A 14,268-nucleotide genomic window follows, 5' to 3' on the forward strand; every position below is an offset into this window, starting at 1 on the left:
AGTAGGGAAATATGAACAGAGCAAAGTACAGAGAGATCCTTGATGAAAACCTGCTCCAGAGCACTCAGGACCTCAGACTGGGGCGAAGGTTCACCTTCCAACAGCACAACGAACCTAACCACACAGCCAAGACAGCGCAGGAGTGGCTTTGGGGCAAGTCTCTGAATGTCCTTGAGTGGCCCAGCCAGAGCCCGGACTTGAACATCTCTGGAGAGACCTGAAAATAGCTTGAGAGGATCTGCAGAGAAGAATGAGAGAAACTCCCCAAATACAGGTGTGCCAAGCTTGTAGCGTCATACCCAAGACGACTCAAGGCTGTAATCACCACCAAAGGTATGTCAACAAAGTACTGGGTAAAGGGTCTGAATACTTATCTAAATGTGATATTTTAGTTTAATATATACAAACTAGGGATGCACAATATAGTCAGTGAACATATCGGAATTGGACGATATTAGCTAAAAATGCAAACATCTGTATTGGCTGATGTCTAGTTTAACGCCGATGTTTAAAAACCAATGTCAAAAGGTACTGACAATACCTATATAACGTAGGTACATGACATAATGACGCCACGTAAAATTTTGCACTACACGTGCAACACAGCATTCCTAACCTAGCCCACAATGCCTGCTGTGTGGATCGAGCAGTCAACAAGTCAAGCAGTCATTTGAAAGAGTAAGACAATTTCAGCGAGACAACTCAAAGGGAAATCCATTAAAGCCAAGATAATGAAAGTCATTGCTCTTGACAATCAACCGTTCTCTGTCGTGGGTGATGTTGGCTTTTGCCGACTGATCGAGCAACGGTACACACTACCAAGTGCGCTATTTTTCAGATGTTGCCCCACCGGAGTTACACAGTTACACACTTCAATTAGCTTCATGACATACATACTATGGAACGCCGTTTGGGTCTTTGCCTGTCAAAAAAAAATACAGTAAGTAAGCAAACACCAGCCACGAACGATGTGTTTACAATACCGCGTTGGTAATAAAGCATAATTTGTTAGAGCACAACTTCTGGTACCTAGCTAGCTCCAATACAACCAGCCTGAAAACACTGACCAGTAGAAACTGCAGTCATTTTTAAGGGCTTTCAATTGATGAAAGCACATTGTCATAATTAAATTATACTAACAACAAATGAACAATGAAACAGCACAGCAAGTAAGTGAAAGAAATAGGTTTTGATTATGTTTTACTGGTAATGGGGACATACACAAATGCCAACAAAATAACATTTTGTTCAGTGTGGTGTGTGTAACCTTTTAACTAGGTAAGTCAGTTAAGAACAAATTCTTATTTACAATGACAGCCCAATTGTGCGCCACCCTATGGGACTCCCAATCACGGCCGGATGTGATACAGCCTGGAATTGAACCAGGGACTGTAGTGACACCTCTTGTACTGAGATACAGTGCCTTAGACCGCTGTGTCCATGTGTGTGTGTTAACTATTTAACTGTACTAGAATGCTTAAAAGACTGCAAAAATGTAATATCCGTATTGTTTTTTTTTGCAAGGAAAATATCGGATATCGAACAAAAATGTCATATCGGTGCGTCAATACTACAAACATTTCTGTAAACCAGTTTTTGCTTTGTCATTATGGGGTATTGTGTGTAGATTGATGAGAATTTTTTTATATTTTTTTTATCCATTTTAGAATAAGGCTGTAAATGTGGAAAAAGTCAAGGGGACTGAATACTTTCAGAATGCACTGTAGCAACTGAATGAGTTAAACATGGGAACTGACCTCTTCAATCTCCAGCGGTTATTGTTATGCCATTCCTTTTATGACCAGTGTTCTCCTGCTGCGACTGATTTGGATGGAGACCTTCACCTGGTGGGACTGCTTCTGTAACAACAGCTTGAGTTCTCGCTTTCCCATCGCGTCATTGGGAAATTATAGGTCCTCATTTTCCTTTCTAATTGCAAAATTGCATAACCTTCATCAACAACTTCACAGATGTCAGCCACTGCTGCCTTGGTCAACACACCAAAGCAGGATGCAAACTGCTTGTGCAAAGCCTTGGAATTCCACATGGGTCCGGGTATCTGTTCATTTTCAGGGCTAGTCTGTTAGTTTGTTTGACACTTTAAAATGTCAAATTATATTTGGGTGGTACTATGGATTTGGAAATGCCAATGTGTGAATAATTTGTCCATCTGGAGAATAGTATGCCACAAACAATAGGAAAGGGGCGAAGAAAAGATACTGCCTGTACCCAAGTTTTAAAACAGCAGCCTTGGTGACAGCCTGTGTTCTCATCACACAAATATTGCAGGTGGAACCTCTGAAGCTACACAGGCAAGAACCAGATAAATGTGGTTAGGTTCTCTTTATTATACAGTTGCAAGAAAAAGTATGTGAACCATTTGGAATTACCTGGATTTCTGCGTAAATTGGTCATCACATTTGATCTAATCTTCATCTAAGTCCCAACAGACAAGCAGTGTGCTTAAAACTAATAACAAACATTCAGTGTAGGTTGGGAAAAGTATGTGAACCCCTACGCTAATGACTTCTCCAAAAGCTCATTGGAATCAGGAGTCAGCTAACCAGATGTCCAATCAATGAGACGAGACGAAAAACACTCACAAAATTTGAGTTTGCTATTCACCAGAATCATTGCCTGATATGAACCATGCCCCGAACAAAAGAGATCTCAGAAGACCTAAGATTAAGAATTGTTGACTTGCATAAAGCTGGAAAGGGTTACAAAAGCATCTCTAAAAGCCTTGATGTTCATCAGTCCACGGTAAGACAAATTGTCTATAAATGGAGAAAGTTCAGCACTGTTTTTACTCTCAGGAGTGGCCGTCCTGCAAAGATGACTGCAAGGGCACAATAATACAAACATTTCTGTAAACCAGTTTTTGCTTTGTCATTATGGGGTATTGTGTGTAGATTGAGAAAAAAAAACAATTTCATCCATTTTAGAATAAGGCTGTAATGTGGAAAAAGATGATGCTCAATGAGGTTAAGAATTCTAGTGTCAGCTAAAGACGTACAGAAATCTCTGGAACATGCTAACATCTCTGACAAGTCTACAATACTTAAAACACTAAACAAGAATGGTGTTCATGGGAGGACACCACGGAAGAAGCTACTGCTGTCCAAAAAAAAACATTGCTGCACGTCTGAAGTTTGCAAAAGTGCACCTGGATGTTCCACAGCGCTACTGGCAAAATACACTATGGACAGATGAAACTACAGTTGAATTGTTTGGAAGGAACACACAACATGCGTGGAGAAAAAAAAAGGCACAGCACACAAACATCAACCTCATCCCAACTGTAAAGTATGATGGAGGGAGCATCATGGTTTGGGGCTGATTTGTTGCCTCAGGGCCTGGACAGCTTGCTATCATCAACAGAAATGTATTCCCACGTTCATTAAGACATTTTTCAGGAGGATGTAAGGTTCTGTCCGCCAATTGAAGCTCAACAGAAGTTGGGTGATGCAACAGGACAACGATCCAAAACACGGAAGTAAATCAACAACAGAATGGCTTTAACAGAAGAAAATACACCTTCTGTCAGAGCCCAGTCAGAGTCCTGACCTCAACCCAATTGAGATGCTGTGGCATGACCTCAAGACAGCAGTTCACACCAGACATCCCAAGAATATTCCTGAACTGAAACAGCTTTGTAAAGAGGAATGGTCCAAAATTCAATAAAGACAAGAAAACATATCATTGTTTGTGTGTTATTAGTTTAAGCAGACTTTGTTTGTCTATTGTTGTGACCTAGATGAAGATTAGATCAAATGTTATCAATTTATGCAGAAATCCAGGTATTTCCAAAAGGTTCACATACTTTTTCTTGCCACTGTATACAAGTCTTGTTTTTAAATTGTGAAGTATATTATGTGACAGTTATGTAAATGCATTATAAAAGGAACTCTGAATTTACAAGACAGATATTCATGAATATTAGAAATATATTGCAATGCAGAAGTTCAACAATTGCCTGATGGTGAGCTAGAATTGACTTATTCCTGACTTTTTTTTATTGCATATGAACAACTAATAAAACATTGTTCTGACTCACTAATTTCAGACATATTATGGAAGTTATTCAACCTTCAATGTCAACACACTGCCAAACCCAAATATTGACAATCACGTACTAAATAAACAGGTAAATCAATACATTTAAAAAGGTTGAGTAAATTAGAATTTTATCCAAACATATCCACATTTCTATGATCTGCAAATAGTTAGTGAATGCCATAACGTAGTTATTTTGTTAGATACTGTACTTTTAGGGTTTAGCTGAAATTGTATTTTGTTCAAACTGCTGTTTGACAAATATAAATATTCTCAGTCTTATCCATAATAATCTCATCATGTAGACTAGCATACTGTATCTGCGAGCTGTTGGCTAGAGCACACGTGTCAAGACCAGAGTAGGCACATTTGCTATTTAATGCAACAGTTTGTTACAAAGCTATCGGTAGAGTTGAAAATGCAATGGAAACACATTGAACACATTTTATTCGGTACCTGAAAACTTAAACGGAAAAGTAAATTGTATGCACTACGTCATCAGGCACTGATTTGTATACGCAACAAGTCAGTTTGGTGAAAACAGACCACTGGTTGGAAAACGCGCATTTTCGTCATGCAGATTTTATAATTTTGCATGAAAATCGCCAATTGGATGGAAACCTAGCTACTGACCCACAAAACGTCTTTGTAGATTCATGATAGTGTTATTAGACAAAACAATGAAAGTGAACTTCAAAACATGTTGTTTAACTGGGAATTGCAGCTGTTGGCAAGTAATGAATCTTCTAGCTTCTGAACTGACTCATCCTTTAAATAAACTTTCCTACTGTCTGTATTATAAAAATGTAAGTTTACTGGGAGAACACATTTTCTCTTACAGTTCTGGCCTGACATCTTCTTGCAAGCACACTAATAATGTTATATTGTTTACAACCCTTTGTAAAGCACAGATTTATTGAGAATTTCCATAGTAGGATATGATGCACTCTATAGTTCTTATTAAGACTTTATGTATGCTATATTAAGCCTTTATGAATTGTGGTAAATTTAAAGTGTGACCATTATCCTAACAACTTATATGGAAGGACTGTTCCATTTTCAAAATACATTCCAGTGGTAATAATGTCTCATCAAATAGCTTTGTTTCATTGGGTTAAATATTATCAATTGTATCATTTCAAAGGCAATTAAATGGAACAAAAATTGAAATTAGAGCATTGCAATGTTAGACCATGTTTTTCACCTCCACCATTCTTGCAGAGTCAAAACATATCATGAGTGTGAAAATACAAAATAGCCTTTTCTTCATGACTAATGTTCAAACTTAGATGTCAAACAGTGTCACGGTTCTGGTCTAATGCTTCTAAAAATGTTAGGCATAACGGTTCGTGGAGCTCTCAACTAGCCTTACACCTCACAGATTAGGGTGGTTTTTCTGTTGGTGTAACCTCAAATTCTGTTTCCCTGCAAACCTTTTACCACACTGCTCACAGGCAAATGGCCGCTCTCCGGTGTGTACGCTCTGATGCGTTTTCAGATGGCCAGACTGGGTGAACCTCTTCCCGCACTGGGTGCAGCTGTATGGTCTCTCTCCCGTGTGAACCCGTAGGTGTGTCTCCAGATTTCGCGACGATGTAAAACACTTGCTGCAGAAGGTACAAATAAAACGCTTGCTGTCTCTGCTGTCATATTTGGCTGCAGCGTGAAGTCCGGCGGCAGTCATTTGATAATGGGCAGAGCTCAAGTCTGCAACCTTGTCAAGCAGCAATTCCCTGCGGTCCGGTTTCAGGTATTTCCCGTCCTGCATGGAAATCATTCCCAGCATATCCTGGTTGCTCCATGAAGAACACATATCCAGTTCCACGTCGTAGGGTAGAGCGCTGACCATGGAAACTTCTCTTTTCATTTCGAAATTCCCAGCGAGAGAATTTGGACTACTGTCTGGTTCAAAGGGAAACCGCTTCCCTGTCGGGTGAGTAGAGGGGACGGTGTCGGTTTCTGAAGGGAAATCATAAACGGGTTCCACTGTCTCCATTTCATTATTCCCCCCCGGTGGACTGGACCCAGACTCACTAGGTGTCTCATGCAGCGTGTAGTTAAGGCTCAGGGGGTTCCATCTTCCGGCCGTGAATTTAGAACGCAAAAACTGGGGAGTCCTCTGAGAACTCTCATTCCCCTGCTCGGATCGGTGGCCACTATCCTCTCCACTTCTGTCCCACTCCCTCGTAGTTATGGTGGAGGAGGTTATTCTGGAAGGCCCTTCCCCGTCATCCACTTCACCATACGACGCCTCAGTACCTTAGGGAAGAGATTGGAGCAAATAGCGATGTCAAACACAGCAATGTACCTGTGTTTCCATTGTTTTGTAAGGGGAGAAGTAGGAGATGTGGCTGGCAACAGGGTGGGGGTACATATAGCCCTACACAAGCAATAATAATGTAGATAAAGCTTTTTCCTATGTCTCAAAAACATTTAAAATTGGGTTGTAGCTCAGCCATCTACAACTAATGTCAGGGAGACGCAGTCGAACCAGTTTGGGCCACAACGCTCACGACAAATGACTGTCAGCATTGATGCGGGGAGCAATATTGCCAGTAATGGGGGACATTGTGTAGGCCTACACTTACTTTTGTGTGTGATAATGTTAGGAGTGTGATTCAACTAAGTTCACTTTACCACTTGACATCGGGGAGAGAAAAGCAGTTGACATAACAGACAATTTGCAACGTCCATGCAATTCCACCTGGCTAACAATTCATGTGTACACGTTTCACTTACCCTTCTCACTGAATAGCAGAACATCCTGTGTGTCATTACTACTATCCAAGTCCCCGCCCAGCTTCTCCTCCTTGATCAAGACTATGTCAGGTCCGATCTTCTCCTCTTCAGGTACCTGCAAAACCACCTGATATGGCGAGAGAGCATATTTAATTGAAAATACAGGAAGATGCAGGGTTTGCAGAATGAGTTGTAGAGGCAGCAAAATTGGGGGCATGTTTGTCTTTTACCTTTTAATCATTACTTACAGTACAAGACATTAATACCATAACATTTTTGTACAGACCAGGGGTTGCATATGGTTTCAATCCACACTGAAAGTACTAAAACCCAATAAAATGGAACTATATTAATAATCTCTTCACTCTGTCCAACTTGCTAACAATTACCATAATAAATGTTAGGTCAGGGAGGATTGAAAATTCTGAAAATAATGGATAGAGGACTAGCACATTTTGAAGGAAATATAAACACATTTTCAGTGCGTTCCTCCGGAGCTCCCAAGTGGCGCAGTGGTCTAAGGCACATCTCAGTGCTAGAGGCATCACTACAGACACCCTGGTTTGAATCCAGGCTGTATCACAATCGGCCATGATTGGGAGTCCCATAGGGCAGAACACAATTGGCCCAGCGTCGTCCGGGTTTGGCTGGTGTAGGCCGTCATTGTAAAATAAGAATTTGTTCTTAACTGACTTGCCTAGTTAAATAAATAGAAAAATAAAATAAAAAATTGAAGACCGAATGCAGCCTGCAGGGCAAAATTAGTTGACACCCCTGGTATAGACATTGTGATTTCACCAGTAGAGACCATTACTTCCTAATGGAAAATGTCTCAAGACACTCAATGTAATGGAACCACCAAGTAATGGTTGTAGTGGAAACCATTAGACTGCGGTCTAGTGGTCACTGATGTTTTTTTAAGTTGGGCTCTCAACAGGATTTATCATCAATAAAACATGGATGGCAAAACAGAACATGAGAAAGCCATAAACCAGCTCTAATAAAGCTTCATGTAGATTTTTTTTATAGATTTTTTTATTTACCTCTTTATTTTCAGACTGTTCTGTGGCTTCCCGAACAGCTGTGATCTTTCCAGCTCTTCTTAGATTTTCATTTGACTGCTTGGTACAGGCAGCCCTTCCAGATGAAGAGGAATGTTCTAGGACAAAGTGAGAAGTAGGCCTGATAACTAAGTAAGCTACAATATTGTAATGAAGACAGTATGTGCCATCAATGAATCACACATGATGGACAAGACCATCAAAACACACACACGACCAAAAATTTGAGGACACCTGCTCGTCTCATTCCAAAATCATGGGCATTAATATGGAGTTGGTCCTCCCTTAGCTTCTATAACAGCCTCCACTCTTGTGGGAAGGCTTTCACTAGATGTTAGAACATTGCTGCAGGGACTTGCTTCCATTCAGCCACACAAGCATTAGTGAGGTTGGGCACCGATGTTGGGCGATTAGGCCTGGCTCGCAGTCGGCGTTCCAATTCATCCCAAAGGTGTTCGATGGAGTTGAGGTCAGGACTTTGTGCAGGCCAGTCAAGTTCTTCCACTCCAACTGAGCACGGGGGCACAAAGTTGGAAGCACTGAAACGTCTAGAATGTCATTGTATGCTGTAGCGTTAAGATTTCCCTTCACTGGAACTAAGGGGCCTAGCCGGAACCATAAAAAACAGCCCCAGACCATTAATCCTCCTCCACCAAACTTTACAGTTGGCACTATACATTGGGGAAGGTAGCTTTCTTCTGGCATCTGCCAAACCCAGGTTTGTCTGTCGGACTGCCAGATGGAGCATGATTCATCACTCCATAGAACGCATTTCCAGTGCTCCAGAGTCCAATGGCAACAAGGTTTACACCACTCCAGCAGACACTTGGCATTGCGCATGGTGATCTTAGGCTTGTGTGTGGCTCCTCTGCCATGGAAACCGATTTCATGAAGCTCCCAACAAACAGTTCGGCTGACGTTGCTTCCAGAGGCAGTTTGGAACTTGGTAGTGAGAGTTGCAACCGAGGACACAATTTTTTTGCTCTACGCGCTTCAGCAGTTCCGTTCTGTGAACTTGTGTGGCCTACCACTTCACAGCTGAGCCGTTGTTGCTCCTAGACGTTTCTACTTCACAATAACAGCACTTACAGTTGACTGGGGCAGCTCGAGCAAGGCAGAAATTTGACGAACTGACTTGTTGGAAAGTTAAAATCCTATGATGGTGACACATTGAAAGTCACTTTGCGCTTCAGTAAGGCCATTCTACAGCCGATGTTTGTCTATGGAGATTGTATGGCTGTGTGCTCGACTTTATACACCTGTCAGCAATGGGTGTGGCTGAAATGGCCGAATCCACTAATTTGAAGGGGTGTGCACATATATTATTTTGTGTGTATGTATGTATACACAAAAAAGTTTGGTTTTTGAAAGCACATTTTTCGTCTATTAAGGTAACATCAAATTGATCAGAATTAGTGTAGGCATTGTTAATGTTTTAATGACTATTGTAGCTGGAAACAAGATTTTTAACGAAATATCTACATAGGCACACAGAGGCCCATTATCAGCAACCATCACACCTGTGTTCCAATGGCACGTTGTGTAAACTAATCCAAGTTAATAATTTAAAAGGCTAATTGATAAATAGAAAACCCTTTTACAATTATGTTAGCACAGGTTTATTTTTAATATTCTCTACATTGTAGAATAATAGTAAATACATCAACTATGAAATATAGCATATGGAATCATAAAGTAACCATAAAAGTGTTAAAAATATCAAAATATATTTTACATTTGAGATTCCTCAAAGTTGCCACCCTTTGCCTTGATGACAGCTTTGCACCCTCTTGGCATTCTCTTAACCAGCTTCACCTGGAAAGCTTTTCCAACAGTATTGAAGGAGTTCCCACATATGCTGGGCACTTTTACTTTACTCTGCGGTCAAACTCATCCCAAACGATCTCAATTGGGTTGAGGTGTGATTGTGAAGGCCAGGTAACCTGATGCAGCACCATCCCTCTCCTTATTAGTCAAATAGCCCTTACACAGTCTGGACGTGTGTTGGGTCATTGTCACGTTGAAAAACAAATGATAGTCCCACTAAGCGCAAACCAGATGGGATGGCGTTTATCTGAGCTGTTCTTGCCATAATATGGACTTGGTCTTTTACCAAATAGGACTATCTTCTGTATACCACCCCTACCTTGTTGCAACACAACTAATTGGCTCAAACACATTAAGGAAAGAAATTCCACAAATTAACTTTTAACAAGGCACACCTGTTAATTGAAATGAAGCTGGTTGAGAGAATGCCAAGCGTGTGCAAAGCTGTCAAGGCAAAGGGTGGCCACTTTGAGGAATTTCAAATATAAAATATATTTTGATTTGTTTTAACAATTACTACATGATTCCATGAGTTATTTCATAGTTTTGATGTATTCACTATTGTTCAACAATGTAGAAAAAAATATATTAAAAAAATAAAGCAAGACCCTTGAATGAGTAGGTGTCCAAACCTTTGACAGGTACTGTATATATACACACTGACTTCGGAAAGTATTCAGACCACTTGACTTTTCCAGATTTTGTTAGGTTACAGCCTTATTCTAAAACAGATTAAATTGTTTCCCCCCCTTATAAATATATACACAATACCCCCATGATGATAGCAAAGGGTCTGAATACTTATGTAAATAAGGTATCAGAATTTATAATTTTTAAATTATACATTTGCAAAAATGTCTAATGACCTGTTATCTTTGTCATTATGGGGTATTGTAGTTAACTAATGCACTTTTGTACATTGCGCTGTAACGTACAATTTACCTTATTTTAGTGCCCTAAAAAACATAATATGAATACCATTGTAAAGCACAAATTCTCCCCTTTCCAACAAAATCCAAGACGAGACCTTCATGCTGCCTGTCTTTGCATGATTGAAGGAGGCAATGAGTTCCGTCGGGTCTTTTTAAAAATGTCAGGTGGGGAAGCGATACCTACTGCGTGATAGTGAAAGGGGGAGATCAGCCGTGTGGGGAAACAGCTTTTTTTCACCCAATCTGTCCAACTAATCACCTCTAAAATGTAAATAAAACACTATAAAGAGTTTATATTAGTGTCATTACATATCTACTTTGAAGGTTTGTGTCGAATTATAAATCGGGGTTTTAGGGCGGCGCTACAGTTATCTTCAGAAGTAAACAGCGGCTGTGGCGGCTTTTGAGTCTTGATGGCTTGCAGTGACAACGCAAAAAATGCATGCATTCAGTTGTACAATTGACTAGGTATCCCCGTTATCCTGTCCCTTTCTTGTTTTTAATTTGTGAGAGAAGCGCTACACCTGGTAGAGAAGCTGTACGACACAGAGTTGCATTGCATTGCATGACACATCACAATTTAACGTACAGCTTCAGAGGGGTCCGTTTTTTCAACTCTTCTCCAATACTATCGGGTTATTCCCATGTCAATCAACGCTTGAACAGAAACGTAGTTCACACCCCGGATTTTGAAGCCAACACAGTCACTACAGTCCATTAGTTTTCATTGCAGTCTCGTTTGTGCGTAATGGGGTTAGTCAACAGTAGATTGATGAGGAAAAAATCTATTTAATACATTTTAGAATAAGACTGTAACGTAACAAAATGTTGAAAAGGGGAAGGGGTCTGAATACTTTCCGAATGCACTGTGTTTATATATAAATACATTGGGACAGTTAAATTGCACTTCAGAACGATTCTGGGACAGTGATGAAAAAGGTTATAGTTTGGAGCCCTGTATGTAGCAAGCTAGCTACCTAACATTGCCCAAAAGTCTCCTGCAGGTGAGGACAGAGAGGAACTGATTAACTCTATTACTGACTATCAAATTATAAAAGTTGATGAATTGATCGTAGAATGAAACAATGTACTTGACTCATTATGAATACAGTGGGGCAAAAAAGTATTTAATCAGCCACCAATTGTGCAAGTTCTCCCACTTAAAGATGAGAGGCCTGTAATTTTCATCATAGGTACACGTCAACTATGACAGACAAAATTATTTAAAAAATCCAGAAAATCACATTGTAGGATTTTTAATGAATTTATTTGCAAATTATGGTGGAAAATAAGTATTTGGTCACCTACAAACAAGCAAGATTTCTGACTCTCACAGACCTGTAACTTCTTTAAGAGGCTCCTCTGTACTCCACTCATTACCTGTATTAATGGCACCTGTTTGAACTTGTTATCAGTATAAAAGACACCTGTCCACAACCTCAAACAGTCACACTCCAAACTCCACTATGGCCAAGACAAAAGAGCTGTCAAAGATCACCAGAAACAAAATTGTAGACCTCACCAGGCTGGGAAGACTGAATCTGCAATAGGTAAGCAGCTTGGTTTCAAGGCATCAACTGTGGGAGCAATTATTAGGAAATGGAAGACATACAAGACCACTGATAATCTCCCTCAATCTGGGGCTCCAGGCAAGATCTCACCCCGTGGGGTCAAAATGATCACAAGAACGGTGAGCAAAAATCCCAGAACCACACGGGGGGACCTAGTGAATGATCTGCAGAGAGCTGGGACCAAAGTAACAAATCCTACCATCAGCAAGGGCATTGAAGATGAAACGTGGCTGGGTCTTTCAGCATGACAATGATCCCAAACACACCGCCTGGGCAACGAAGGAGTGGCTTCGTAAGAAGCATTTAAGGTCCTGAAGTGGCCTAGCCAGTCTCCAGATCTCAACCCCATAGCAAATCTTTGGAGTGAGTTGAAAGTCCGTGTTGCCCAGCAACAGCCCCAAAACATCACTGCTCTAGAGGAGATCTGCATGGAGGAATGGGCCAAAATACCAGCAACAGTGTGTGAAAGCTTTCTGTAAGTCTTCAGAAAGTTATGTCAATACTAACAAAGGGTATATAACAAAGTATTGAGATAAGTATTTGGTCAATAACAAAAGTTTATTTTCCACCATAATTTGCAAATACATTCATTAAAAATCCTACAATGTGATTTTCTGGATTTTTTTTTCTTTTCTCATTTTGTCTGTCATAGTTGAAGTGTACCTATGATGAAAATTACAGGCCTCTCTCATCTTTAAGTGGGAGAACTTGCACAATTGGTGGCTGACTAAATACTTTTTCTGCCCCACTGTATCTTCGCTTTCCATCTTAAGAGGGATAGATGACTGGGACGTCAGGCTACAGCCATACATGAATTACATTTTTTTATGAAATGCAAACGGTTGGGGCTTTTTGATTTACATACTCCTGTTGAAAATGTGACTTGTATTATTACTATTTCACAATGTTTTCTGGGGGGGGGGGAACATACATATTACCAATCACTTCTATGGTTCAGATTAAAATAAGTTGGTATGATTAATCAATAACGAAGGGAGAAATGCTGAGAACAAGGTAAAGCAAGTTTACCAGTTGTATTTAGATTGTCCTTATGGAGACACCTATTGGAATAATGTGGCAACTTCATTTTAGGGTTAAGTTTTCAGGCTTTGCAGGCATGTTAATTTCAGATAGAGCTGGCCACACACACACACACACACACACACACACACACACACACACACACACACACATACACACATACATACATACATACATACATACATACATACCGGCATTGAGGGAATCAATGTTAGCTTGGTGGTTTGTTTCTGCCATATTCCCTCTCTGTCCACGCGCAATGATGGTCTCGATCAACTCGAGTTTCCTTCTCAATGCCTCATTCTCTTTGTGGCTTCGAGAGATTTCCAATTGTAAAACAGCATAACTGTCATCTACGAGCTCGCAGATATCTGCCACCGCCGCTTTGGTCAATGCATCCATGATGGACGACAGTTGTGTATGAAAAGCTCTGTAGTTGGTCATTGTGTTAGGTAGAAATTGGCGCACAGCTAGCATCTTCTCCAGCTACCATAGGTGTTCTCCCGTGGAAATATGGTGTAAACAGCCTCTTCGAGTTGAAACCTAATCTGCGTTTTTGATATCTGTGAATTTAGCAAGTGCTGGTCGTAGATAATTGAGCTAGCTATCTAACAAGTTGTCCTCCTGAACCGCAACAAATAAAATAGATTTTCCGTTTTTTTTCTTCTTCTGTGGTTTTGTTGGCGTTCACGAACTTTCAAAATAAAAGCCCTCATCTATGAAATTCGCCAGCCAGAGAGGATAAGCATCGAAGGGCACGGCAGTGGCGATTTTAGCATGTAAATCTTCTTAGGGCAAACTATCCCAAAAAATGTATATGCCTGCCAGCAAAGCCACTAAACAACACAACACAACACTAAACAATATATTAATTGCACTATAACGGCGACAAGCAGTGCCCACAAACTGTTCGGGCCTACATAAAGCTGTCCCAACAGCAGGGCTCTCTTTTCAGCACCATGGAGTGAATCCTTACCACTGCTACACCTGGCTATCAGTGGAGCCTTGTCTGGCAGCAAAGCAAGGAATTCAGCCTCGCTT

General features: G+C 40.5%; 1 protein-coding gene across 1 annotated transcript; it reads right to left on the bottom strand.

Annotated features, from left to right (window-relative positions):
* Positions 1–3,699: 3,699 nt before the first annotated feature.
* si:dkey-7l6.3 (zinc finger protein 37) lies at positions 3,700–13,892 on the bottom strand. The gene is made up of 4 exons (XM_029665515.2): positions 13,419–13,892; positions 7,839–7,954; positions 6,796–6,922; positions 3,700–6,315 (listed from the first exon to the last, which is right to left on the bottom strand). The coding sequence occupies exons 1-4, from the start codon at positions 13,702–13,704 to the stop codon at positions 5,432–5,434; spliced, it is 1,413 nt and encodes a 470-aa protein (XP_029521375.1). The 5' UTR covers positions 13,705–13,892; the 3' UTR covers positions 3,700–5,431.
* Positions 13,893–14,268: the final 376 nt, after the last annotated feature.

Source organism: Oncorhynchus nerka, linkage group LG13, assembly GCF_034236695.1.
Source record: "Oncorhynchus nerka isolate Pitt River linkage group LG13, Oner_Uvic_2.0, whole genome shotgun sequence".
Taxonomy (NCBI): Eukaryota; Metazoa; Chordata; class Actinopteri; order Salmoniformes; family Salmonidae; genus Oncorhynchus; species Oncorhynchus nerka.